Below are 26,649 nucleotides of genomic sequence, written 5' to 3'. Positions count from 1 at the left end.
GTATTTGTAGGATGAAAGAATGTGAGGAAGGGGAGATAGAGTGAAGCGCCAGAGAAACCAAAACTCCTAACAATACCTTGAAGAAGTCACAAGGCAGAACTATACACAGTTATCTGGGCATAAGAACCATTGAAATCAGTGACGCTTACATCAAGGAAGACAGATATAGAATTGCAGTGTAATCCCTTTGAAATAAATGATTACTACTTCCACCAACAGGCAATGAGGGGGAATTGGAGGCTTAGGGTTGAAATTCAGGACTCAGGATCTGTGGTTCTTTCTTTTATGCTTTTGGTGGAGGTAAAGGGAAGCAAGGGGGAGAGAAAAAGGGGTCAGAATGTGCGCATTGTGGATTCTAAATACAAAGAACTTAGTAGTGTATCATTAAAGTAAGGTTACCAGACATCCCTGTTTCCTGGGGACAGTCCCTGGATTTACAAATCAGTACCCTGACAAAAACCATCTATTTAATAGGAAGTTGAAAAGTGTCCCCGGATTCATTGAAAAAAATCTGGTAACCTTACATTAAAGAATAGTTAATTTTTCATTATGATCATTACAATGCAAAATAAATGGTTATGAAAAATAAAATGCTGGTTCTTGGAACTGTTTCTTTCAGATACAAATGCAATTATTATTTATTGATTTGGCCAAGGACATTACTAAATATAAAATACATAAAACGGGATGAAAACAAAATAATATACATTGCACAGGAAAAAAATCATTATTAAATTCAGAGGTTTTGTTAGAAAAGAGGTGTCTCCTGAAGAATTTAACTTAGGGCATTTTTTCAGCCAGAGTTCACTGGAGCTCAGCTCTGGCACCTTTCGGGTAGGTGCTATTCATGGTGAGCTCTGGCATTTGTAAATCTAGAAAAACAGCACTGATCCCTACAACCCCCCCCCCCCCAAATCATCCTGTCTTTTTATAATTACCATATTTTTCACTCCATAAGGCGCACCTAGTTTTTAGAGGAGGAAAACACAGAAAAAAATATTCTGAACCATGGCCTTCTGCAGAGGAGGAGGGGAGGGAGCCATCATAGCTCAATGGGGAGAGCATGGAGAAGATCCCAAGTTCAGTCCTTGAAAGCTTCTTCGGGTAGGGCTGAGGGTGTGTCTCCTGAAACCCTGGTGAGCCTCTGTCCATCAGTGAAGACAAAACTGAGCTAAATGGGCTCAGGGGTCCTGACGTGGTACAGGGACGATCCCTCTGTTCCTTTTTAAATTAGCCCTTTCTTCAGAACCATGAGGACTACAATCTTAGTTTGTTTTTAAAGGGAACAGCTGTAACCTCAGTGGCTTTGCATGCAGAACACCACACATTCAATCCCTGGCTTCTCCAGGCCTGAAACTCTGGCAAACTGCTGACAGTCAGTGTTGACATTACTAAGCTAGATGGAGTAGTGGGTCTGACTCCTTATAAGGCAGCTTCCTAGGTTTCCATTTATGCTTCAGATCTGAGTGTGAGGCTTGCTGTCACATTTAGTGTCGAGAGGGTGGTTCTTTGCACATCTGGAAGATGACTGTGTCACCTCCCATCACCCTATTGAAGGTGCTTTTACAGCTCAGGGGAAAGGGCAGGTGGCCACAGCATCTGTAGACTGTAGCATCCTGAATTAAGGGAGGGAGGGATTCCCGTTGCGGCCAAATGATTGTTTGAGGCCACCACAAATGAGCTGATCTTAAGCTTGAAACCAGGACTTGCTCTTTAACCATGCTGCTCCTCCAGTTGCCAATGCCATCCATGTAATCTGTGTGAATATCAAGCATGGGTTGTGTCCAGGAACCTGGGAGGATTTCTTTCACTTGTGTGCATGTTTTTGTCTTTAAATAAACAGCCCATGCAAGTTTCCAGCTCTTATGGCCATCAAGATTAGCCTGGCCATCTCAGTGGAAAACTGGGGAGGCTGAGGTAGACTTTCCAGTGGTCAAAGAAAGTGTGGTTGTGTCTTCCTGCCTGGCATCTATTTCCTGCCCTCTTTCCCCCCTGCACCCCCGCACCCTGCTTCAAAGCAAGCCATGGAGGAGGGAAGGAAGCGGAGCCATGGATCCTCTGCTCGCAACCGCAGCAGATTCCCTCTGCTTTGAAGCAGGAAAGTGGGAGAGGAGCTGCTTACACGAGTGTAAGCTGCTCCCCTCCCACTATACTGCTTCAAAGGGAGCCCGGGAGGAGGGAATCAGCTGCATGGATCTTCTTCCTTCCCTCCTCCATGGTTGCTTTGAAGCAGGAAAGTGGGAGAGGAGCTGCTTACACGAATGTAAGGGGTTCCCCTCCCACTTTCCTGCTTCAAAGGGAGCCCGGGAGGAGGGAATCCACTGCAGCCGCGAGCAGCGGAGGATAAATGGTCCCCTTCCTTCCCTCCTCTGTGGTTGCTTTGAAGCAGGAAAGTGGGAGAGGAGCCGCTTACACAAGTGTAAGCGGCTCTGCTCCCACTTTGCTTCTTCAAAGCGAGCCACAGAGGAGGGAGGGACAGATGGAATCCCCTCCCCGGCTCAGCTCAGCAGCAGTGGCTCTTGCTGGCTTTACAATGAGCCGGGAGAGCTGTGCAGAGCGTGTCAGCAGCAGCAGCTCTTGCTGGCTTCGCTCCATAAGATGCACATACATTTCCCCTTACTTTTTAGGGGAGGAAAAGTGCGTCCTATGGAGCGAAAAATACAGTAAGTTTTAGTTTTTCTTGCATTACCAAGTCTTCTTTCAGATGAATATTTCAGAATGGGGAAGCATATATAGCAGACAGGAAGCCTAAAAGTTACAGAACCCTTGTGGCAATCATGGTGGAGCGTCACTATCAGGATTCAAGTTCAGTTTTCCAGTCCATGGTTTATCATTCCTGGACTCAGCCATCTCATCTCTCTCCTGACACTGAACTACAGGCCATGGGTATGACAACTGGTCAGTATGCCTCTCCTAGTTGCCTTCAGACAGGGTGCCATAAACAGTGCCACCCATCCCCGCAAAAAAATTCCACTGACTGAGCATCATGGCAGGATACTTTGGTCATGCAAACAATGGCCATCAGTAGTAAAAAGCTACTAGGGGTCTTTACTCCCCCACCCCCAATAAAATGTCTGAGGGAGCCGGTCCCTTCCAAAGTTGATGGGCATGGCAACTAGTCTGTCTGTCTCTCCTAGTTGCCTTCAGACAGGGTGCCATATACACCCCCGCAAATCCACTGACTGAGCAGCCTTGCAAGATACATTGGTCTTGCATACAACAGGCACCAGTAGTATTAGAATACTATTAGAATACTACCTCCTGTAAGTTGGTTATGCCCCACCCCTCTAGAGTTTGATTGAAGATGTCATATGACACTCCACCCAAAAAGACCCATCCCAGAAGTCCCACCTCCAAGGGCCACCATGAAATAACTTGGGGGGGGGTACACATAACCCATCTGTGTTGATGGCTCACCACTACCGCCTTCAGGTAGGCAGGGACCACACCCTCTTGTAAGGAGGCATGAATCACATTTTTGAGCCAGTCAGCTGTCCCCTCCCTGGTCCTTTTCGTCAGACAAGAGGGGCAAGGGGCAATATCCTTGAATGTTACCAACTGAAACACTTCCAACACATCAGGGCTGGACAGTTCTCTGGACACCCCTTGAGTTTCGTCCGCTGTAAAAGCAGAGTCAGGTTTCCAGTGGATGCAAGCAATTTCATCCTCAAAATGCTTTGCAAACAAGTCACAGCATTGACAAGTCTCAAGCACATTCCCCGGCTCCCAATGACAGGCACCCCCCATTTTCACCTTGGACTTTTCCTTTTCTCACCCAGCCTCTCACCCTGGGAGACGCCAACTTCTAAACCTCTCAACCTGGTTACTGGCACCAGGTTGAGTTCCCTCCCCCCACTTGACAGCACATTAAGCCTTTTATTTTATTTTAAAAACTCAGACCAATGCTTTCATATCATGTGTTTGAGATATGTATCTTAGTAATGCCAAATTCCCAGAATAATAGAATGTCACCACTCTTGCTGAAAATTCTTCCTTTCAGGTCCAGGAAACCACAGTGGGTACAAAGGACATCTGGATGATTCCAGAAAGCAAGAGCTTTTGCCAGATGTCTCCAGCAGAACATAACAGCCAGGATTCCCAAAAGGATCTGAGGTACTGGTTTGGATCAAGACTGTATCCAAATATCCACAAAAAGTACAGAATACATTTTTATTTAAGAAAAATAAGACAACAGTGCAGTAAGAATCCAGTTACCAAATAGGAATAAAAAATGTCAGAAGAAGGTCACTTAAGAATTTGGGGACATTTGGGGAAATATGTACATAGAAATCAACAAATCTGATGTAGTCTAAGCTAGTATATTTTAACACCACTTTCTGAACCTCAAAGAGATGTGGCAGCCATGTTAAAGTTTGTGGGTCATAAATCCTTTGGCCCACGGAGTCTGCTGCAACGGCACTGCAATAAATTTGATTTATTGACACTCCGACAAACTTCAGTGGTGCCCACACGCTACCACTCGAGTGCTGCCACTCTTCTCTGTTGCCGGATGTTAGCAGAGTTCACATGCAGTGTAAAAAAACTTTGTCTGTGTCTGCGTGGTGTCCTCAATAACTCAGCTCATCACCAGTGCTTCTATTATATCACTCTTTATTTAGAAGCATAGAAAAACAGAAAAGAAAAACCTACAGAATCTAGCTGCATACTTGCAGCTTTCTGTATCTAACAAAATGAAACTACCTTGCTCACATTCTCAGACAGACTGCTCTCAGCAGCCCCCAGAGAGCACAGATCAAAGGAAAATGCCTGGGTCATGTGGGCAGTGCACCCAGTTGATAAGAACACTCCTGGAGTGTTAACTCTTAACTGTCCAGAACCCCCCCTCATTCGCAATGACCTGGGTGCGAATGTACAAACAGTTCAACCCATGTTTAGCCCCTCACAGAACTCTCTGTGCTTCTGGAAACTTAAGGGCTTGGTAAAACCATCAGCAAGGTTCTCTTCGCTAGGACAATACTTCAGTTTGATCACGTTTGTCCTAACACCCTCACACACGTTTTTGAACCGTATGTCCAAATGCTTGGTTCGGGCATTGAATTGGCCTGTCTCTGCCAGTTTCAGGCAAGCTTGATTGTCCTCCCACACTGTTATGGGTAGCCAACAAACTCCACATATCTCCTGGACCAGACATGTGTAGAATTCCAGCTGTCTACACACTCCTGAAAGAGAGCTGAATTCTGCCTCAGTTGATGACAGAGCAATGAGGCTTTGTTTCTTGGACCTCCAGCCAATTACAGAATCTCTGTACATTACAACCATTCCGGAGATAGACTTTCTGTATGAGTTGTTGGCCCAATCTGCATCTGCCCAACACTGAATCTGTGCATCTCCCTGAGCTGACAGTGTGAGACTATACGCCTTGGTCTCTTGCAGATACCTAAGGACCCTTTTTACGCCATTCCAGGCCACCACACCGGGTTTTGCAGCCTCTCTGCTTAGGAAATTAACAGCAAAGCTATATTGGGTCTGCACCATTGTAAGAGATATAGCAGACTCCCCAGAGCAGATTGAAACACCTCCCAGTTCTCGAACTCTGGCTTTACCTCAGACTGGCTGTCTTTCAGAAAACACGTTTCCATTGGTGTTCTGACACCTTTGCAGTCTGCCATCTTGAACTTTTGCAGTAATTGCTCTATCTTTCCTCTCTGATTTAGCAAAAAAACTGCCATCTTTGTCCCTGTGAATCTGCACCCCAAGGTACAAGCTCACAGGACCTGATTCCTTGAGTTTGAAGTGCTGCTTCAGCTTCCTTGCAAACTCCTGCACCTGTTTACCTGTCCTGGCAACAAATACAATGTCATCAACAAAGATAAGAGCCAGTTCCTGTTGCTGGCCTGTCCCCTTCAGGAACAGGCAGCTGACTGCCAGACTCTTCTGAAACCCTAGCTTCCCCAGAGCTTCGTTGAGACATAAATTCCAATTTCTGGCTGATTGCTTCCAGCCATAAATGGAACGGTGCAGTCTCCATACCAGACCTGGTTTGTCGCCCTCAAACCCTGGTGGAGGTAACATGTAGATCTCCTCCTGCAGCGGTGAGTTTAAATAGGCAATATTGATGTCAAAATGAGCGACCTCAGAACCTCTCTGCGCTGTTATTGTCCAAAAGCAATTGCATGGTCTCATTTCTGGCCGTGGGCATGTAAACCTGGGAATAGTGTAGACCCAGTCACTGGCTAAAACCTCTTGCCAGCAATCTGGCTTTATATTGTGGCTCTCCACCTCCAGTGTGTTTCAACCTGTAGACCCAGAAACAACTCACCGCCTGCTGGTCAGCTGGCAGAGTTGTGAGCATGAAGATTCCTAGAGACTTCATGGAACTAAGCTCCTTTTCCATGGCTTGCTGCCACTTGCTGGATTCTGCCTGAGGTAACTTCTGAACCTCAGCAAAGCTTTCTGGTTCACACTGAGCAAAACCAGCCCACACATTCGTGACTGTGAAACAGTCAGGTGGATTACCCTTCGTAGTCAGCTTAGACCGTCTTGGCCCCATGCCGGACTCCCCATCTGACCCAGACATGCTGGACTCTGGTAGGGAGTTCCTAGCGTCTGGTGAACCACCAAGTGACTTGCTGCACCTGTGTTGTGATCCTGGACTGCGCCTGTCTGTGGGACATAAAGGAGACCTTCCGTGCCTGTGTCAACTAGGCCAAGCCTGTGGAGATGAGGGTACACTCCTGGGTTCTGATTTCACCTTTCTCTTTGGAATTGCCCCCTCTGGCACTGCACCCTGGTGGTGGTCGGCAGCTCGGTCCGGACCGCCAGCAGGTGCATTGCCATCAGCTCCACTAGCAGGTGCAATTGGTTGATCCTCTGAACCAAGATCTCTAAACCAATCTGTCCAGAACCACAACAAGCCATTAGTGTGTGCACATCCCTTGTGGGTCACACCTTCCACTGTGATCTGCAACAACTGGTATTAAGAGGCTTAATGGCTCTCATGCTGGAGGGAAGATAGCTATCATGACTAGATTTTAAAAGAAAAATACGGAAAAGCTACAAAACTGACAGTAAAAACTTGAATGGCCCCATGGTTGTGAGCAGGTTCCAGGTTCACCTGATTTTTGGGAAGAGCATGTGTGTGACATGCTAATTGTTGATTACTTTGTGCCTCATTAGAATTAGGTTCTTTCAATCTCAGTTTTATCATAAAGCCCAAGGGAGGAACACATTTATTTAAAGTACCTGTTTACTCACAGTGTAGGTGTGGTTAGACTGGAAGAGGCATCTGGCTGATTTGCACAGAGTTCCTTAAAAAGATTGCATCCAATATGAAAAAAGACACTTAACTGACCTGGAACAATCTACCAGAGAAAAGGCCGCCGCCCATGGGACAGAGGGTCATGGATGAATGATAATTCAGCTTCTACCTAGGGTTTTAATAGGTCATAAGATTTTATGGTAACTATATTCGTAATGCATTTTTGTCGGTGTTTGTCCTTTGATGCTATGGCCTGTTGGCTACGCAAATAAAGTCTATTCTATTCTATGAAAAAAGAGCTTCGTGTTACAATATAAAAATATAGGACTTCTGGGAAACCTACAGAATCTAGCTGCATGCTTGCAGCTTTCTGTCTCTAACAAAACGAAACTACCTTGCTCACATTCTCAGACAGACTGCTCTCAGCAGCCCCCGGAGAGCATAGATCAATGGAAAATGCCCGGATCATTTGCACAGTGCACCCAGTTGATAAAAACACTCCTGGAGTGTTAACTCTTTTTTAAAAAAAATATATAATTTTTATTAACAGGCCAATCAAATCACATTATTTCCAAATCACATTAGTTCCAAATTATACAGCCAGATTTTTAAATTTTTGTTGGCGGTACCCATACTTCAAGCTCCGAAAAGGGGTCCAAACATCACTTATATTGCTGCTTTAATTAAACAGTTCTATCCAGTTCTGTCCAGATAGTCTCTTTGTTACTTTCCTCATCTTCTTGTTGTTATCATATATTCCTTTCTTTGTGATCTCTGATAATCTTCACAAGCGGGTTGAAAACAAACATCCTCTGTGTGGATTTTACACTCTCCAAAAATCATATCACATAAGGACAGATGCCATTCCACACCTCCTTAAAGAACTTTCCCTCAGTCTGTCCGTTGATTTCCCCAGGCTTGCCAAACATATCTCAGAGGGCTCTGCCAGGTCTAGATCACTTCCGATAATCATTTGCATTCCAATGACCCTGGTTCTCCTCCCCCCGTCCTTCTTAGGCAAGCCTGTCTTGGCGAGACTCCATTTGAAACTGCGTCATAAAACTTTCCTCCGTTCTCCGATGTTTACCAATCCTCTCTTTGATCAATAATTCACTCCACACAGTTCTTAAATTCCTGCTTGTGATTAATAAACTGCAACAATTCTTCTCTCTGGGGTGGAGTGTTATTAATACTCACATAAGGCAAAAAAGAAAGAAAGGTTTTTTCTTTCACCCCCTTTCCATTTCACTCCAAACATACCAGTCTTTTAATGGTGGTTCATCACTTGATTTATTTGTCCCGCCCGTCGCTCCGCTCACAGAGATCCATTAATCAGCAGTCTTGACTCCCGATCTTCGCTTGATGTATATGCTTTGGCTTCTTTCCAATTATGTATTTCCAAATATATATTTCAAGCCAAAGCAAACCAGTGTGCTGATTGGAGACAGCGTCAGGAAGAGCCGACTTCACACGAGGGCTTGTGCCAAGTGTCCGCACCCCCTTCTTTCGAATCCAGGGGTGAATTATGGACACCGCTGGCAAGGCGGTCCCCCCATCCCCTTGGGGGGCCCGGGAAGGCTGCATACTTCCCATAGCAGCCTCTTAATTACCTCGTGTGGGTCGGAGAGATGTTATTGTCAGCCATCTTCCAATGTGCCCCCTGGTGGCCCCTGGAGTGTTAACTCTTAACTGTCCAACAACTGAGAAGAGTGGCAGCACGGGAGTGGAAGCGTGTGGGCATCATTGAAGTTTGTCGGAGTGGCAATAAATCAATTTTATTGCAGTGCTGTTGCAGCAGACTCCGTTGGTCAAAGGATTTACGACCCACAAACTTTAACAGGTTATGGGCGGCAGTAACATGCTAATGGCTGAGTGTCCTGAGGTGATTGATGGCCCTGGAATCAAGGCACAGCCCATGACAGCTTAATGAATTACGTGTCCATTCTGGCCAAATTGGGACTGGTGAGGGGTATACATTCAAATCAGCTTGAAAATAATTTTGCCTCCAGGGTGAATGGACTCTTCAACTGTAAGGAGAATATTAGAACATTTACAACTCAAAATGGTCAGAGTTGGAGGCCATAGGATTGGCGTAAAAGTCCATTGCCTTTTAAATATGACTTTTTGTATGTTGTGTTTTAAAAAGGCTAAAGTACCTGAACATACAAAGATTGTTAGGCCATACAGTCTCTTCCACCACCTGTTCTAACTCTTTTATCATTTCACTTAGTTGAGAGATGTGTCGTCTTGTATTGGGGTTAGATGACATAACCTTGCATTCAAAAACTGTCAAACCTCTGCTTGCCTTCTGTTTTACATTAAAAACAAAACTCTGATGCTTTATATCAGGAAATACCATACTTCCCCATTCCAAACTATTGATTTGAAAGATGTACATTTTAGAACCAACTTTTTATTTCACACAATCCTTTATATTTATCATAATAAGCATAATGACACACTATAATACAGCACACTTTTCTCTGTGTCCTGTATCCCATTTCCCTCCATCAACAGCAAAAAAGGAAGAGACACGGATCCTGAGGGCTGACTCTCACCACTAGGCATCCAACTCCCCAACTGCCCAACTGGACATAAAGAGAGAAGACAAAATCGTATTGTATCAGATTCAACTGGAGCCACTTTATTAATTATTACTGAAAAACTCTGAACCACATAGGTGGGAAAGACCACATATGTATAGTGTGCAAATCATCAGCTAGGCTCCAATTCTTTTTGGGAAGCCTGCCCTGCAGGGAGGACAGGTAAGTGAATCTTCTGGAGGAACTGCAAACAAATTCAGAAAATGTTTGCAGGTGAGGATTTTGTCTATCTCTTGTATGGAAGCAGCGCCCACCCCCCACCCCCATCCCGACTGCCAACCTCCAACTGTGGCTTCCTGAGAAAGGATGGGGAGAAAAGGACTGACTTCTTGTTAGGTGAGCTTTGGGTATCCAGTACAGTGGTACCTCAGGTTAAGTACTTAATTTGTTCTGGAGGTCTGTTCTTAACCTGAAACTGTTCTTAACCTGAAGCACCACTTTAGCTAATGGGGCCTGCCGCTGCTGCTGCGCCGCCACTGCACAATTTCTGTTCTCATCCTGAAGCAAAGTTCTTAACCTGAGGTAATATTTCTGGGTTAGCGGAGTCTGTAACCTGAAGCCTATGTAACCCGTGGTACCACTGTAAAGGTAAAGGTAAATGACCCTGTCACGGCTAAAAATTGGCTGCTGTTTCTTTAATGCTAAAAGAACTAAGTCAGCATGAGTCAGCGGCCTACAATGACTCATGCAACCTAGTTAGTATGGAATGATTTATTTGTAGCTTTACCAGCCCCCCGGGGGTCCACATGCTTCCTCTGCGTGGTGCTCTGCTCCCGGGGCTCCTCTCAGTTTCAGCAGAGTGTAAACACAGCGTAGAAACAGGAACAGTTGCCGTGTGTGCGTAATAAATCAGGCTTAACGCACGGTGTTTTCCTTATCTTACTTTAAGTCTTTATTCTCGTAGCAAAACACAGTTCATAACTCTCCTGGTGACAAAGCACACATCTTGCTCCTTTCTCGCAACGGAGCAAAACACACACACTGAGAGAGACACAGTAAAACACTCCCCTCAGTATTCTAAACCACGCCTCAGAATGTGAGACGTCACTCAGAACTTCTTAACCCTGTAAGTTCTGATTCTCTCCACACCCCCTCTCGTATCACTTTCTGAGAGGGGTTGTGAACACACATTTACAGACCTCTGAGTGTTCAACACCTTCTCCACTGCCTTTCGCTCCTTCCTGGCATCATTGTCAGGCACCTGTTGAACCTCCTCACAAATCTCAGGTTCGCACTGTGCGAGACCAACCCACGCATTTGTGACCTGAAACCTCTCAGGTGGGATTCCCTTTGTTGCCCGAGATGATCGCCTGGGCACAAACTGGGGTGCTTCTTCTGACCCACTGGGGCCAGCAAGTGCGTCTCCTTCATCAGACGACTCCCCCTCTGACTTGACACGTCTGTGAGCTTTCTCCATTATGCTAACAGGAGATGAGGGCTCACTCTTGGACACTCCTTTAACAACCTGTGGAGACGCCCTACTCTGTTCAGGGACCTGGTCCCCAGCAGCAGGTTCAGCCTCTGGCTCTCCCTCCTCCTCAGATTCAGACAGACAATCTGAGTGAACGTCAGGGCTCGCTTTGCGCCTTGCCCAACCATCCTGTTCATAGAACTCAGCATGTTTACTGATCAGAAGCTTGGTCTGATCACCTTCTGGATATGCAAATCTCCACCCCTTTGTTGCAGGTTCATACCCACAGAAAATCATTTCCTGGTACTTGGGCCACCCTCTTGCTGCTGAAACTTTGGTACAGGCACCATGGCTCTGCTACTGAACGCACGAAAGAAATGCACCTGCGGCCTCTGTCCGTGAAGCAAGAAATACGGGGTGTCACCTACCACTGAATTGTAGCACCTGTTCATCGTGAAATTGGCCGTCTTTACCGTCTCCCCCCAAAAACTTTGAGGCAAACCAGAGTCACACAGTAGAATCTCTGATGCTTGAACCAGAGCTTTACTCCTAAGCTCTGCCACGCCACTCTCCTGAGGAGAAGTCACCTTGTGACGTATCCCTCTCTGGCAAAAGAAACTCTTTAGAGCAGACCCAGTGACTTCTGAACCTCGGTCACTCTGAAACCCCTGCACTTTGGTGGAGAACTTTAGTTCCACCTCTGCAACCCAATCTTTGATCAGTTGCGTTGCGTCCTCCTTCGTTCTCAGCGTGAACGCCCATGAGTTCTGCGAAAAATCATCTGTCAGCGTCAGCACCCACTTGGCCTTGCCCAGACTTGGCTGTGGCATGGGCCCAAAAAGGTCTGTGTGCCCAAGCTCAAAAGGCTTTGTGGTTACTCTCTCCACCCTGGGATAACTGTATCCCTTGATCTTGGCTTTTTTGCAAGCCCTACACCATATAGTTTCCCCACATTCTCTTACCTTGCACCCTTTGGTGCACTCTGATAACATCTGAATGTCTTCACAGGAACCATGTGACATTCTCTTGTGCCACACGCAAGCACATGAAACATGAGTGTGAATGGCGGCTTTCCCAGAATTCCCCTCACCCTCCAGAGGTGTTTCCAGAACAAAGAGGTTGTTCTGATTTCTCTCAACACGTACTAGCTGCTTCCCCCCTCTGGAAATTGTACAGACATTCTTCTCAAAACAAACTATACACCCCTCCTGTAAGAGGCAAGGTACAGATAAAAGACAATGCTTTCTCCCTGGCGACACGTAGACTTCCAGCTGCGCCTGCAAGAAAGAAACAAACACATTTCCCACATTAGTAACACGTCTCTGTGACCCATCAGCAAAACACACTGTTTTCCCAGCTGAAACAGCCCTGCAGTTCCTTATCTTGACACCAGGTGTCTCAGTGACTAGATGCGTATTAGCAGCAGAGTCCACAATCCAACGCAGCACTCTCTCCTCACTGGAGCTGTCCTTCTTTGTTGCCTTAGCAACAGACTTCCCGCTGCCCCCGTCCTTGGGGCCTATGCAGGTGTTTTCTAAAACTGCCATCGAAGCAGATAGCTGATAAGCGCCTTCTTCCACTTCTGAGTCACGTCGTCTCTGCGCCTTCCCACGCCTGCCTCCTCTGCTGGACTGGTTGCCATGGAAACCCGGCTGGTTCCCATGGGAAGCGACCTTGGAAACATCCTGCCCTGTCTCCCTTGCTCTCTGTGGGCAGTTGCGACGCAGATGTTCAGGGGAATTGCAAACAAAGCAACGGCGAGTGGAAAACTTTGCAAACTTGCCTTTGGTCTTCTATGCCCCCCCCCAACCTTGCCAGCAGCGCTCCTCGAGGCTGTGCTGCTTCTGGGGACGTGGCTTTTGGCTTCCGCTGTGGTTTCTCTGCAAACCCTCTCCAGCTCCTGCCAAACAGCCTGGGCACTCTCAAGACCCTTGGAATGGCCTGCCTGGCCTGCACCCCCACTCCCGGGTGCATAGCTTCCAGTGGAACAGCTTGCCACTGCTTCTCTCTTTTCCTCTCTCAGCCACTCTTCAGCACACAGCCCATGTGTTGAAGCATTGCAATAGCCTCCCAACACAGTCCCAGCCCCCTCTGGGCTTTCTGGGCGTCCCTCAGCCCCTCCTGGGCTTGGTGCTTCCTCTGAGCAGCTTCCAGCCCCCTCTGGTCTGGCTCCCACTGCGGCTTGACATGCCGTCTCCAGTGCCTGCCACGCGACCCAGGGCTTGCTCCCGTCCACCTTATCAAAAGGGACTGTGTACGATTCATGGCTGTCTGCCATCTTCTCCCCTGGGGGCCCAGCTTACTTACAGTAACAGCAGTAGCACCTCCCGGTTCGGCAGACCAGATCTTCCCAGCGAGCTCCCTGCCTCAAACGTAGGCACAGCTCCAGCTGGCTTCGGCTGCTCCGTCTTCTGCGTTTCCCCAGCGTCTCTTCAGCTGGCCACACACACAGGCACGTCTTTGCAACTGCTTCAAAGCGTTTGCTGACCACACCCATAACCTATGGAATGATTTATTTGTAGCTTTACCAGCCCCCCGGGGGTCCACACGCTTCCTCTGCGCGGTGCTCTGCTCCTGGGGCTCCTCTCAGTTTCAGCAGAGTGTAAACACAGCGTAGAAACAGGAACAGTTGCCGTGTGTGCGTAATAAATCAGGCTTAACGCATGGTGTCTTCCTTATCTTACTTTAAGTCTTTATTCTCGTAGCAAAACACAGTTCATAACTCTCCTGGTGACAAAGCACACATCTTGCTCCTTTCTCGCAACGGAGCAAAACACACACACTGAGAGAGACACAGTAAAACACTCCCCTCAGTATTCTAAACCACGCCTCAGAATGTGAGACGTCACTCAGAACTTCTTAACCCTGTAAGTTCTGATTCTCTCCACAGTTAGATCACCCAAAATGGCATCTAAATTATCCACCAAATCTCCACTCATCTCTTCAGTGGGTTCTGTTTTTATTTTCATCTCTTTTTCTTGACTTGAAGTAGTTATGGCAGAACTACAGCACTGTCCCATCTTGCTGTCCAAATTTTCTATTTTAGGTTTAATGTCTTTCGAAAGAGGATCTTTTACATCATCCTTGTCAAGCAAGTATCTAAGGAGGGCATGGTTTTCCTTCTTTTTAGGACTCATTTGTTCTTGCTTGACTGTTCCTTCGCCACAGGAAACAGCACTACTGTCATGGTATGTGTCTTTACCAGTAGCTTCAGCTGTGATTTTTGCCACTTCTGCTGGAGAGTTACCATTCTGCAGCAATTTATGCAAAATCCTATGCTTCTCTTGCATGTTTGATGAAGAGACCCCTCCAGATGTAGAAGATGAGACTCCAGATGAAGGGCTTGTGGCATTGGCAGTAGGTTCTTTGCAACTGGAGTCCAAAGGGGAGTTTGACAGTGTAGGGTGTCCCCTGTCCTCTGAGGAACAAGTTAGCAACTGGAGAAGTTTTTTGTGCCCTTTGCTTTCAGGTAGTCCCCTCTGATCAGAGCCTTCAAGGCCCTCTTCTTTGATCTCTTTGTTACTAAGGGAGTCCCTGCTGTTTGACTGACACATGGAACGCTCCACTTGATTTTGCTCACAAAACAAGCCAGGGGGGCTCTTTGAATCCTGATTGCCCATTTTACTTTGCTGAGAAACATTCATATTTGGAGAATTGTCTAGTTTTGGACCTGGTGAAGAAAGGGTAGACAGAAGGGAAGTTCCAACTTCCTCACTAATCGCTTGAAGAGCACTAAGTGAGCTGCTTGAAAAATTGTTGTTGCTAGTGTTGCTGGCAGTTCCCATTGGAGAGTTCACACCTGCTACAGGAGAAAATTGATGTGAATTCACTTTTGGACTCCCTCGATTCCTAGGGGATATCATTAAATTCTGTTGACTGGAAGTCATGCCTGGGCTCCCATGTGGTGGGCTGCTCATATTTAATCCATAGTTACTCTGATAAGGAGAAGACTGTATTCCTTGTCCAGAGTTCACAGGTCCCATGTTTCCAGGACCTCCATATCTAGCACCACTCATCTGCCCCATTAAGTTAGGATCTCCCATACCATAGTTCCTGTTCTGCAAAGGTATATTTTGCCCAGATGACATGTTCATGACACCACTGACTGAATTTGTACTTGCAGTTGTAGATGTTCTGATGTTCTGTCCCATTGCACTGGGATTTGGTCGATATCCATTTTGTTCTCTTTGAAGAAAGTGAGTGGAGATAAACCCATGCCGGTCATTGGTAACAGGGTTCCGGAACAATTTACTTTTTGTTTGTGCTGTCACTATTGTTCCATCAGCTAAGGAGAACCGATAGAGTGGCGTTTCAGCAAGACCTTGCATATAAGCTTCATGATAGTGGCGTTTGTTTGACCAGGGCTGTCCTTCATTTTGACATAAAAATCTCTGAATACAACGACGAATTGTATCTTCAAAGCCAGGTCTCATGGACCTTAGAGAATTTGTATCTCTGTTAATAAGTTTACCTGAAAGGCCATGTCTAGTAACAAAGCTCTCTGTATTTGGTGAAAATACCCTTTCTACTGCTGAGATACGGCGTGCCACACATATCATACAGGATTGCAAATCTTCACCTTCTTCCAGCATGGCTCTTGGTTGTGATAAAGCAAAACATTGCATGGTTTCAAATCTTTGATGTGTATCTTGGTTGTTCCCTACATCTTCCAGAAGATCGTGTACAGTGTTAACCATCATGCGACAATTAAATGTATGACTCTTCTGTCTAGGTGCTTCATTGGTCCAAGAAACTCCATTCACTGTACATTTTGGTAAATTTTTAAGAAAATCCTTCTGGTCCTCTTCATGCAAGATACTGTAAACACTTGTATTAACCAGGTCCTCTTGTTTATATTGCAAATACTGAGTGACATTTTCGGATACGAATACAATGTTCCCATCTTGATTTACTACGAATAAGAAGCCATCTAATGCCTGTAACAGAAGAGGTCCCAATGAATCCTTATCAATAACCCCTTGACCTGTTGAAGATACGTTAGCCTTCTGTACATCGTCATCAGTGGAAGCTGTTTTTCCTTGCTCCTTTATCTGCCGTATCGGTCTAACAGTTTCCTTTAAAATTGCACATTTATCCGGCTTGACATTGAAATTGTCAATGTCACTCAGATTAGCAGAAATCAGCTCAGCCAGTTCTTCAATATATTTACTTTCCTGTTCACGTCGACGTTTCTCTCCACTGCAGATCAGATCAAAAACGCCCAACATTGCAAGGGACATCTTGTATTTGGAAAATGTTGAGTGGTACAGGCACACAAGAACAGAAGGTCAATACCTGGTCCTGGGGTATCACAGGGCAATGGCTTGCGTTTTCTTGAATCACTGGTCATGCTGTCCAAGGAGTTCTCCCCTAATCCACTCATTCTGATCACACATCAGCAAATGTCCTTAAAACTCAAACATGCACAGATGATTTTTCAATGGCAGGCATCAGGATCAGTAGGCATTGTGTGTCACGTTCACAGGAAATCTTGCCCTCCAGGACATAAACATATGTTTAAAACACTTTCGGAGGATTTGTGAGAGGAGGGGGGCAGAGAGAAAAAGGAGAAGGAGAGCCGAGCGTTGCCTTCTGCCCAGCGCCCCCCTCTCGCTCTCGATCTCTCCTCCCTGCCTCACGCTCAGCTCGCGTCTGCCATTTTGATCTCTTGACTGGATTTAAAATAGGAACCAGCCTCCTCAGAAGCAGCCGCCAGATACAGCCGGAGCCAGCCCGGCAAGCGCGCGGGCAGCTGGGATTTGTAGTTCAGCATCCGCCCCCTAAGGGACATCGGGGTCGTCCCTACAATGACTCGTGCAACCTTTCCCCAAATTGTACCTGCATATATAGAGTGGTCAATGTTAGTGCGGGTGTGGGTTGGTTGGATGGTAGACAGCTAGTTGCGTTTGGTATGTGTAAAAGCTGTCGGTCATGGTTGGAGAAGGAGACGTTTTAAGAATAAAAGGAGCATTCTGCAAAGTACTCGTTCTTAAGGACTCTTTGTGCCAACTAGGGTCTGAGAACCAGGCAAAGGAGGTCAGAACCATTTTTCTTTTTTACAAACACTGACAGACCCCTGAACGGTTAAGTCCAGTTTAATTTCCTTTGGGGTGTGGCACTCATCTAACTGGGTCACCCCAGTCACTCTTTGCCTATTTGGCTCTCAATTGCTTTCTTGAGTGCCTTCACCATTTAAATTGTAAATGATGTATATGAAAAAAGTAATCAGAAGCATCTATCAGAAACTAGGGAGAGCATAACCAATGAGCTTTGCATTTCAGTATCTCCCTCTTTATCTTTGTAGTGAAAAAGCAACTCCCATTCCCGGACCTCCCTGAACTATTTGTTCTCAAGTGTTCCCTGCGATATGAGCCCATTGCCTTTAAATCCCTCCAGGTAAGCCTCTACCTGCATCAAGTCCCTTGTTGATCCATCCCTGCTCTGAGTCTCCTAATCATTCTAGAATGCTGAAAGCACTCCTCAGCGCATGCCTCCTCTTGGCCCCACTTTCTGCAGGTAAGATGGGAAACAATTGATAATATTTAGAGGACACTGAAGAGAACTTGCTTCTTGGGAGGGAAGGGGAGTTAGGAGTGTAGACAACACCATAGAGAGCAAGGACTGCAGGGTTACAAAGAGAAAGTAGGGGAGAGTCAAATCAAGAGATTATTTATTGTGATGTCATACAGATAAACTATGACATGTAGAAAAATAATGAAATCTCCCACTCTAAGATGGAAGCTGCATTTCAGCAATACACACAAAGGCGTGGGTGAGTGAGGGTAGGGAAACCGAGGGGGGGGGATTTGCAAAGGCAAGAGGTTGCCAGATGAAAATTTTGAGCATGATTTCAAAGTGCAGGGAAAGTGCTAAGAAGGTGAATAAGCTTTTCTTTAGTAGGAGAGATGGAGAAAATATGCCTTAAAAATAGGACAGAATAATAATTCCATTGGAATGGAGCGTAAAAGTTGCTTGGGAAAGGAAAGGGAAGAAGAAAAAGTATGGTCATAGCAGGAAAAAATTAAATTCATTTTACAAAGAAAGACAGCTTCAAATCTACTCCTTGGAACAGATCACATCAACCCACTGGTGGGGATCCAGATTCATTACTACTACTTGTTGATTGTGGAATTTTGGGGAGCTGAATGTGATTTGAGTGTCAGACAAGGATCCAGGAGGCTAGGGTTCGAATCTTCAATCTACCACGAAGCTCACTGGGGGACCCTAGACCAGGCACTTTCCTTCAGCTTAACCTACCTCACAAGAATCTTCTTAGAATAAAATGGGGAGGGGAAAACCATGTACACTACTTTGAGCTTCTTAGAGGAGGTGGCTGCAGATAAATAAATGAATTAGAAAAATAAGAAATTGACAGCAAGTGAATTAAGAGCAAGTGTACATGGTTTTCCCCTCCCCGTTTTAAGAACAAGTGAAATTGATAGATTGGTTCATCCCTAGTCCAGGATCCTGTCCTAACACTGGTCAACCCAATGACTATGGGAAGTACACAATCAGGACCACACCACAGCAACACTCTGGCTTACTGTGGGTTCCAGCAACTGTTATTTGAAATATGCTACTTTTGATATTGGAGTTAGTACATAGCCGTCATGCTTAGTAGCCTTAGCAGTCTTATTCTCCATCAATTTATCTAATCCTCTTGAAAAGTCATTGAAATTGGTGGCATTCAGTGCCTCTTGTAGAAAATTCCATAGTGTAATTGTGCTCAGATCTAAGCTTGTGACCAAACAGTGGTATTTAAGTCAGAGTCTGGATTTGGGGGGGGGGGGAGTTGGTTGCGGGAAAGGGAGGGTACACCTCCTTACTTCTTGGAAATAATTAAACCAGTGTTCTGAACAATATCTACAAGAGTTTTAATTAATGAGTGTTTTACTCATTTCATTTCATTCTCTTCTGTTAAAATGCTTATTAAATAGAACACTTTTTAATTTAAAACTTTAATTCACGATCACCTCCTCCTGTGTGTCTCATTAAGCAAAGCAAAATGATGATGATGATGATAATTCATGAATCTTTTCCTCCTGTCCTCAGCAGTATTTCTGGAGTGCAAATATAAGTTTAATGGGACTGGAATGACAGATAAGAGCAATGCAGAAACATCTTGTAATAATAATGTTATGTATACCTGTTCTGCCCGTGTTCTGCGTACAAATATAGGTAAGATTTGCAAGTCTTTTTGTCTTTGCTGTTGGATTTGACCCAGGTTTAGATAGGTGAACTTTAAGGGTTCTACTAGCATATAGAAGTCTATGCTGGAACAACTCACCTATGAAAAAAGTGAGGAGAAGAAGCTGTGACACTTCAGCTGTAGATGAATTAGAACTCCCATCAGCCTCAGCTAGCCACCCACCAGTCAGGGATGATGAGAGATGCAGTCCAACAACATCTGAAGTGAGGAATGAATGGCTTGCATATGAAAATGGGGAATTTAACATCACCTGATCACAAGCAGTGGCTGAATTTGGTGCTGATCGCCAAGCTTGGAGAAATTGATTTGCATCAACCAGAAATCCCTATTGAGCCAAACCAATGAACTCCAGTTTAGTTTTGGTTATCAAACTAGGACAAGAAGCCTGCAAAATAAGCTGAATATTCCCTTTGCCGCAAATGACATTAAAATTGAGAATTCTTTCACAGATGTATAAAATCTATTCAAAAGCTGAGCAACCAGAATGGGAGATGAAGGTGCTTCACACTTTTATGGCTCCTTGAGGGGGGCCTCAAGTAATTTTGAAATAATTCTCAGTGATCAAATGATGAGGAAGGAACCAACATGAAGGAAGTATTCCTGTAGTTCACCTCTTAAAAAGGGTTTCAGTTACCCAGCTTGGTTCAGAGTGGGTCCCTCCACCTGGATGGTCTTTGGTTCCTACTTCAACCATTGGTTAAGGTTGATTTGATCCCTTTGCTTGTTCCTGATTCACCCACCCCTTCTACCCAGGAGGGAGTGGGTGCCATTTTGTGGTATACCTCAGTGCCAAAATGCCTTGGGGCAATCCTGGGTGGGATGGTGCTTGCTTGACCATCCCTTCCAACATCACTGCTACATTCTTGGAGGGAGAGCGGTAAGGGGGTAGTAAGGTCGGTGCAATGCAAGTGTCTTGCCAAGTGTCTTGTGTTCAACAACAGGAGTTCAGGGAAGCATGTCCCGAACCTGCAAACTGTTAGGATCGACTATAAGAGAGAGTGCAGTGTATGGCAGATGTATTGTCAGATGTATAGAAAAAGGCCTGATTCTTCATGCAACAAATTTGACCTAAAATGAAGTTCTGCATAAATTCCAAATTTAATGCATTTTGCAAATTATTTGTGAACATACACTGATTTATTGAAATCTAACTATTAACTTTTAATATGGTTCTTATTTTATCTTTTATGTATTATAACTGAGAAACATTTTGATTTCCCTTTCCTTTTATGATATAGCAGTGCACACATATTTAAATAAGTAAACAGCACCTCACTTTAGATCGCCAAATTGAATAATATTTTACATATTGTTACTTTGAAAAAGTCCTCATTCAGGCAACACAGAAAATTGGAACCATTATAATGAATGTGCTATAGGAGCATTAGACTGCATTTCCCCTCCAGATCCTGATAGTTCTTTCAAATTCTTTTTCATAGATAAACCTGAAGTGCAGATTGAGAATACTTGTTTGTCATCCAGATATTGTTTCTCAGGCGATTACAGCTTCACTGCAGCGGATGGTAAATTCTTTGAAATGAAGGCGCAATGCTGCAACACTGACCTGTGTAACAATGAAACTCTCAGCCGTAAGTTTCTGCATCATTGTAGAATCATTAACATGTTAGGGCTGTGCACTAGATTTTGCCAAGGCTTGGATCCTTAGTCATTCAGCAGTACTCAGAGGACCTGTGCCTCGTTCAAATGGGGTGAGACAGCCCCAGATGGCTGCAGTTTGGGTTGAGCAGCTCAGGACTATTAGGGGCTCTCAACTGGTGGGAATTCAGATTGGACCTCTGTCAGAGAGTCAGGCATGAAGAGAAACTGTGAAAAAGAGGGGACTACTAGGCAGCTTTGTCTCTGCCTGAGAAGGAATGGGTTGCCTTTCCAGCCAGGCCTCTCCTTCTTCCTGTCCCTTGAAGCAGCACCATGAAGGATCAGATATATAATTGGATACCTAAGCTCCAGAACAGCTCATAAATAGCTTATGGTCCCTTCAAGTTCACTTTCAATTGGATGTTTTAAATATGGACCTTACAACCCACCTATCTTATCCAAGTGTCCTCCTGAATCACCCTTGAGCTAGTTCTTCTCTGTCTTTTCATTGGCAAGCACTACCTAAGCCATCAGTTATAATGGTGCAAAGATAAGACCCTACCTTACAGCATTCTCTGACTTTATTTATTTATTTATTTATTTATTTATTGGATTTATGTACCACCCTGTACCTGGGTATCTCAGGGCAGTTCACAGAAACTCTTTGATAGCTCATTGCTGAAGAGCAGAAGAGAGACAGAATCCCTGTACAAAAATGGAGGACTAAGAAACTATATTTTCAGAGAGGCTACACCATAATCGATGGCATGAATAGATTCAGAGAGATTAAAGGAAAATAAAATTTACACTCTCCCACCCCACTTTGGGTAAAGGTCATTTATCTCAGAGACCAATGGTGACTTTGTCCCATGCTCAGCCCTGATCCCAGATTGTTTCTAGAGCATGTTTTCATCCAAGAACACTGCCCCAGCAAAACTGTAATTTCCTAGGGTGGATTCCATTTATATAACACAGATACAAAAACAGACAAACACATTAACACGCTCACCATACTTTTGATCTTGGAAGTTCCTGATCGTAACATGCTGGCTGAAAATGGTCTACGATGCCCATCCTGCTTCTCCAAAGGAAGGAAAAAGTGTAAAAGTGAGAAGACCGTCAACTGCCTAGAGAATGAGACCCAATGTGTTGATTTTAGAGGAGCTCTTATAACAGGTAACAATGCTATTCAGCCAGGGGGAAAGGCCTAGTCATCAGCTGTGTCATACAGACTCTGTCCTGATCTCCTTTTCTCCCTTCCTTCCTCTCTTTTTCCATTGCACATTGTTGGAAAAGTGAGAGGGATCATATCTCTTACTGGCTCCACTCTGCACTCTTCCTTAATGTTTTGCCTGCCTGGACTTTGTCCTTTAACTTTCATAATGCCACTTGCTTGTCTAGAAGCAGGATTCAGATCGGGATGTTTATATTAAATACCATTCTGAACAAAAGAGGAAAGTGCATTCATTGCTCCACCCCAGTTGCATCTGGATCTTTCCACCACTGGGATGCAGTGCAGGACAAAATGTGTGCCTCTTTCTCAAAAAGCATAATTCTTATGTAAAAGAAATGTAATTAAATTTCCTTAAATTCTGTGACCGTGAGCAGTATCTGGCTAACTCAGACCATTAGTGCAAGGATTTATAGTTGTGCAACAGAATTTCCACACTCTTCTGCTTGTAGGTGTTCTTTATCCTCCTAAAAGCTGCTCCTGTCATAATCTAAGCTGCTGTCATAATCTAACTGAATTCGTAAAAAGATAAGTCGCTTTATATGCATTACACCACTGTGACAACAGATGGCAATGTGGAGTCCTATCTTTCTGCATGGCTGTTTTCTGAATCGCTGTTTTCATGTGCCTGGATCCAGCCTTACATGCACACCTCCTTATCAACAGAGTTTTTGAGGAATAATGCTCTTTGGATAGGGACCAAATTTACCACACCCTTTCTTCCTGAAAAGAAGAGGGGATTGGGAATGAACGGGGGAGGGGTATATGGGCTAATTTGCCTCTGGAGGGAAGAGGCAGAATCCAGGCCATTTGAGCTGCCCTACATTCCCCCCTTCTCATTCTCCTGCCCTTTGCAGCCTGGGCTTTGCTAGTTTCACTTTTGAGGGCTGAGTAAGAATTCGGATAGCAGTTCCTGATCTGCTCTTGGGACCCCCCCTCTCTCCGACTTCATGTTAGATGTGTTTAACATGAAAATATATATGATAAAATAAAATGAGGATTCTGTGGTTGCTTAGGTCACAGTTTGGGACACTGAGGGAGCCTCAGTTGGCATCCAAATGAGGTATCTGATCAAGGCATGTATTTTAAAATGAGCTTAAAGATATATTTGCAAATGTTTGTATGTTTCATGCCAGGCAGAAAAGCAGCTGGCTAAGTACTTTGGCAAATGTTTATCTTCCTGAGCAGGGCCCCCCTGATTTATAGCAGGAGACAAATTTCTCAAAGTTGTAAAAGGGAATTACAGGCTGGGAGCAAAGGTTATACTGACCCTACATATTACAGAATACAATCAAGCTGCAAAAACACTAATTAAGAGTTGGTAAATAGTAAGATTTATTGTTTAACAGAAAATAATACCATGTGCCTCCCATCAGACTCTAGCCACATTTTCCTAAGGTTAAAGGGCAAGAGCTAATGGGAAAAGCAGCTGGCTGGGAAAGGGGGGGTGTAAACTGAAGAGGTTTTACTTTGCAAAGGCCTTTTCTTCTAAAAAGCTATCTATGTTAATGTATGAGATTTGTTGGCTTAAATGTAATTATGCAAAGGATTTAGAAAGTAAGAAATGTTAGATTCTTATTTCATTGATGGTGTGTGACAATGTGAACCCAAGATCTCTGTTTAGACAGAATGTAAGACCATGAGCCATCTGTTTTGGAATGGAGGGGGAAAAGGGGCAAAAGGTGATCTGGTAATTAAGGTGCCTTGTCGAGGCAAATGTAAGATATATGGCTACTTGTTTGCCATTTATGGATAGAAGGAAATATAGCTCTTTGTCTCCCATAAAAGGTAATAGGAAATGGGTGTATCTTTTATGATTGGTTCTAGCAAACAGCCAATAAGAATTTCAACCAGGCTAATTGGACAGAGGCAGCCAAAGGAGGAGCAAGGGGGCTGGGCTGAGGAAATATAAGTGCTGACCATCAGGGCTGGAGTGGGCAGAGCTTTGGTAACCATATGCCACTGTGCCTATCATTTATTTGTCTGACAAATAAATTATTATTTTAATTTCTCTATTGCTGCATTGAATATTTCATTCCAGCTAAGCGTTAACCACAAGCAGGGTGCTACACAAGCATCCTGAGAGACAATGGAGTGCAACTCCAGCTTTTTATGCGGCTGCATCACCCTGTTCTCATGCCAGGATCACACACTCAAGGCTCACAAACAAGGGAGGGAGTGTTGTTTTCCAATATTATTGTGTGGCCACAGCATGTGCCTTTTAACAGGTCCAGGAGATGGCAGGGACAGAATTCCTTGCATTTTAATGCAAAGTACCTGACCACAAGAATTTGATTTTGTTAACATAGTTAATCAGGGCAGCTTTCAGAACCTCTAATTTCATTATATTTTATAAATAGAACCTGTTTATTAACAAACTTCATGTCTTGAGACTCTTTTGGGTATGATGCCAATTTTAATTTACATCTGAGTAATTTTTTTACCTGAATTCCTAATGTTGAAAATTTTGTATATTCATGTTCTGATGAAATTATAGTTTTCAGATTTCTTAAATATACACTTTTTAAAACTAACATGTTAAAATTCTCATTCACCATCACAGGCACCCTCTCCTATTCCCTGGGAAGAGGACTAAAGTCAACACTTTCCCCCTTTTTTCCAGGTATTTTTTCCCCCATGTTGTTCACTTTCAAAGGTTGTGCAACAACAAATTTTTGTGCCATCCGGAAAAATGGAGGATCTTTTATTGGAACTAGGAGAATTGTTCTTCCAGTTTACGAAGAAAGCTGTTATAATGCTTCACGAATCTCACACCAGCCTGAACAGGAAGGGTAAATGGGACAGTGTAGACCTCCTCCTTGTGAAATCCAAAATCCATGGCAATGAGGGGAAATTGGGGGCCTAGTGGTGAAATCCAGGACTCCGGATCTCTGTTTCTTTCTTGCTTGCTTTTGGTGGAGGTAAAGGGAAATAAGAGCAGAGAAAAGGGGTTCAGAATGTGGGGATTGTGGATTCTAAATACAAAGAACTCTGTAGTGCATCATTAAAAAATAGTTAAGTTTTCATTATGATCATTATAATGGAAAATAAATGGTTATGGAAAATAAAATGCTGGTTCTCAGATCTGTTTCTTTCCAATACAAATGCAATTATTATTTAGCTGAAGAGATTACAAGAATAAAATACATAAAATTGGATAAAAACAAAATAATATACATTGTGCAGCTAAAATCATTATTGTAATCAGACAATTTGTTAGATAAGAGGCTTCTCCTCTGAAGAATTTAACTTAGGGCATTTTTTCAGTCAGAATTCACTGGAGCTCAGCTCTGGTAACTCTCATGTGGGTGCGATTGCCATTCTAAGAGAACAAGGAAGAAGTTCATGGTGAGCTCCAACAGCTCTTTTTCTAGAAAAAAACACTGATGGGCAAAAGATGTGGGACATAATATACGGATGACAGATTGGGAAAGATTATGGAAAAATTATAGAAAATTTATGGCATGTATGGCACTTAAGGAGAATTATATGAATATGATGTACCAATGGTATTTAACTCCGGTTTAAGTATCAAAAATGTACAAAAGAAAATAAGTGTTGGAAGTGTAAAAAAGCAGGCGGAACCTTTTACCATATGTGGTGGCAATGTAAGGTTATAAAAAGTTTTTGGGAAATGATCAAGAATGAATTGGAAAAAAGGTTAAAATAACATTTGTTTAAAAACCGGAAGCTTTCTGAATAGGTATAACTGGAATGGATATACCGAAAGAATACAATAATCTGTTTATAACCACAACATCAGCTGCACGGACATTGATAGCCCAACACTGGAAAAAAGAACAAGTCACAACCAAAAAAGACTGGCAAATTAAACTAATGGAATATGCTGAAATGGCTAAATTAACTGTAAAACTAAGAAATCAAGAAGACAACAAATATATATATAAAAGAGTTAAAATGGTTATTGCATATTTACAAAAGCATTGTAAGGAAATTAACACAATAACAGGTTTTCCAAAAAATAAGAACCACTTGTAATATTAAGGACAATGTTCAAAATTGGGAATAATTAAGCATAAGGAAATTATAGACATGTACAATAGAAGATAATACAAAAGAACCAGGGGAGGGAATGGAGGGAAGTCGAAGGATCTGAGTTATCCCCAAATACGGTGTGATTGATTATGCAGAGTGAGGCTTTCCTGCCCCCCTCTATTTTATTCAAGTTACCAGTGCTGACAACTTCCACAAGGAGCAGCTTTGGAAGCTCAAAGATAGTGCAAATGTATTTATTCTGTTACAGATTCAGCTTTTGAGGAGATCCCCATATTTGTGAACCATAACAGATTTGTGGGTTGACTTTGACTTTGTTTCTTTTAAACTGCTTTTTAATTGTCTTTGTTATTTTTAAAAATTGTT

General features: G+C 43.9%; 2 protein-coding genes across 2 annotated transcripts; one reads left to right on the top strand and one right to left on the bottom strand.

The window, feature by feature from the left end:
* Window positions 1–6,708: 6,708 nt before the first annotated feature.
* LOC128419186 (nuclear receptor coactivator 3-like) lies at window positions 6,709–16,976 on the bottom strand. Its single transcript, XM_053399604.1, has 3 exons — window positions 16,516–16,976; window positions 14,122–16,432; window positions 6,709–6,855 (listed from the first exon to the last, which is right to left on the bottom strand). The coding sequence occupies exons 1-3, from the start codon at window positions 16,614–16,616 to the stop codon at window positions 6,709–6,711; spliced, it is 2,559 nt and encodes an 852-aa protein (XP_053255579.1). The 5' UTR covers window positions 16,617–16,976.
* Window positions 16,674–25,065, top strand: LOC128419185 (phospholipase A2 inhibitor and Ly6/PLAUR domain-containing protein-like). Its single transcript, XM_053399603.1, has 5 exons — window positions 16,674–16,692; window positions 17,630–17,749; window positions 20,882–21,031; window positions 22,068–22,214; window positions 24,893–25,065. The coding sequence occupies exons 1-5, from the start codon at window positions 16,674–16,676 to the stop codon at window positions 25,063–25,065; spliced, it is 609 nt and encodes a 202-aa protein (XP_053255578.1).
* Window positions 25,066–26,649: the final 1,584 nt, after the last annotated feature.

Source organism: Podarcis raffonei, chromosome 8 (genome assembly GCF_027172205.1).
Source record: "Podarcis raffonei isolate rPodRaf1 chromosome 8, rPodRaf1.pri, whole genome shotgun sequence".
NCBI classification, from domain to species: domain Eukaryota; kingdom Metazoa; phylum Chordata; class Lepidosauria; order Squamata; family Lacertidae; genus Podarcis; species Podarcis raffonei.
Note: the sequence above shows the minus strand (reverse complement) of the source record. Positions and strands in the feature narration are given on the sequence as shown.

Coding starts and splice junctions, on each gene's coding strand:
- LOC128419186 (XM_053399604.1), bottom strand. CDS start 16,616: ATGAGTGGATTAGGGGAGAACTCCTTGGACAGCATGACCAGTGATTCA. Junction 16,433..16,515: donor GGACCAGGTATTGACCTTCT/GTTCTTGTGTGC, acceptor TCTGATCTGCAG/TGGAGAGAAACGTCGACGTG. Junction 6,856..14,121: donor CCATTTTGGGTGATCTAACT/GTGGAGAGAATC, acceptor GGTTCTGGACAG/ATTGGTTTAGAGATCTTGGT.
- LOC128419185 (XM_053399603.1), top strand. Junction 17,750..20,881: donor CTTGGCCCCACTTTCTGCAG/GTAAGATGGGAA, acceptor TCTTTTTCATAG/ATAAACCTGAAGTGCAGATT. Junction 21,032..22,067: donor TAACAATGAAACTCTCAGCC/GTAAGTTTCTGC, acceptor TGATCTTGGAAG/TTCCTGATCGTAACATGCTG.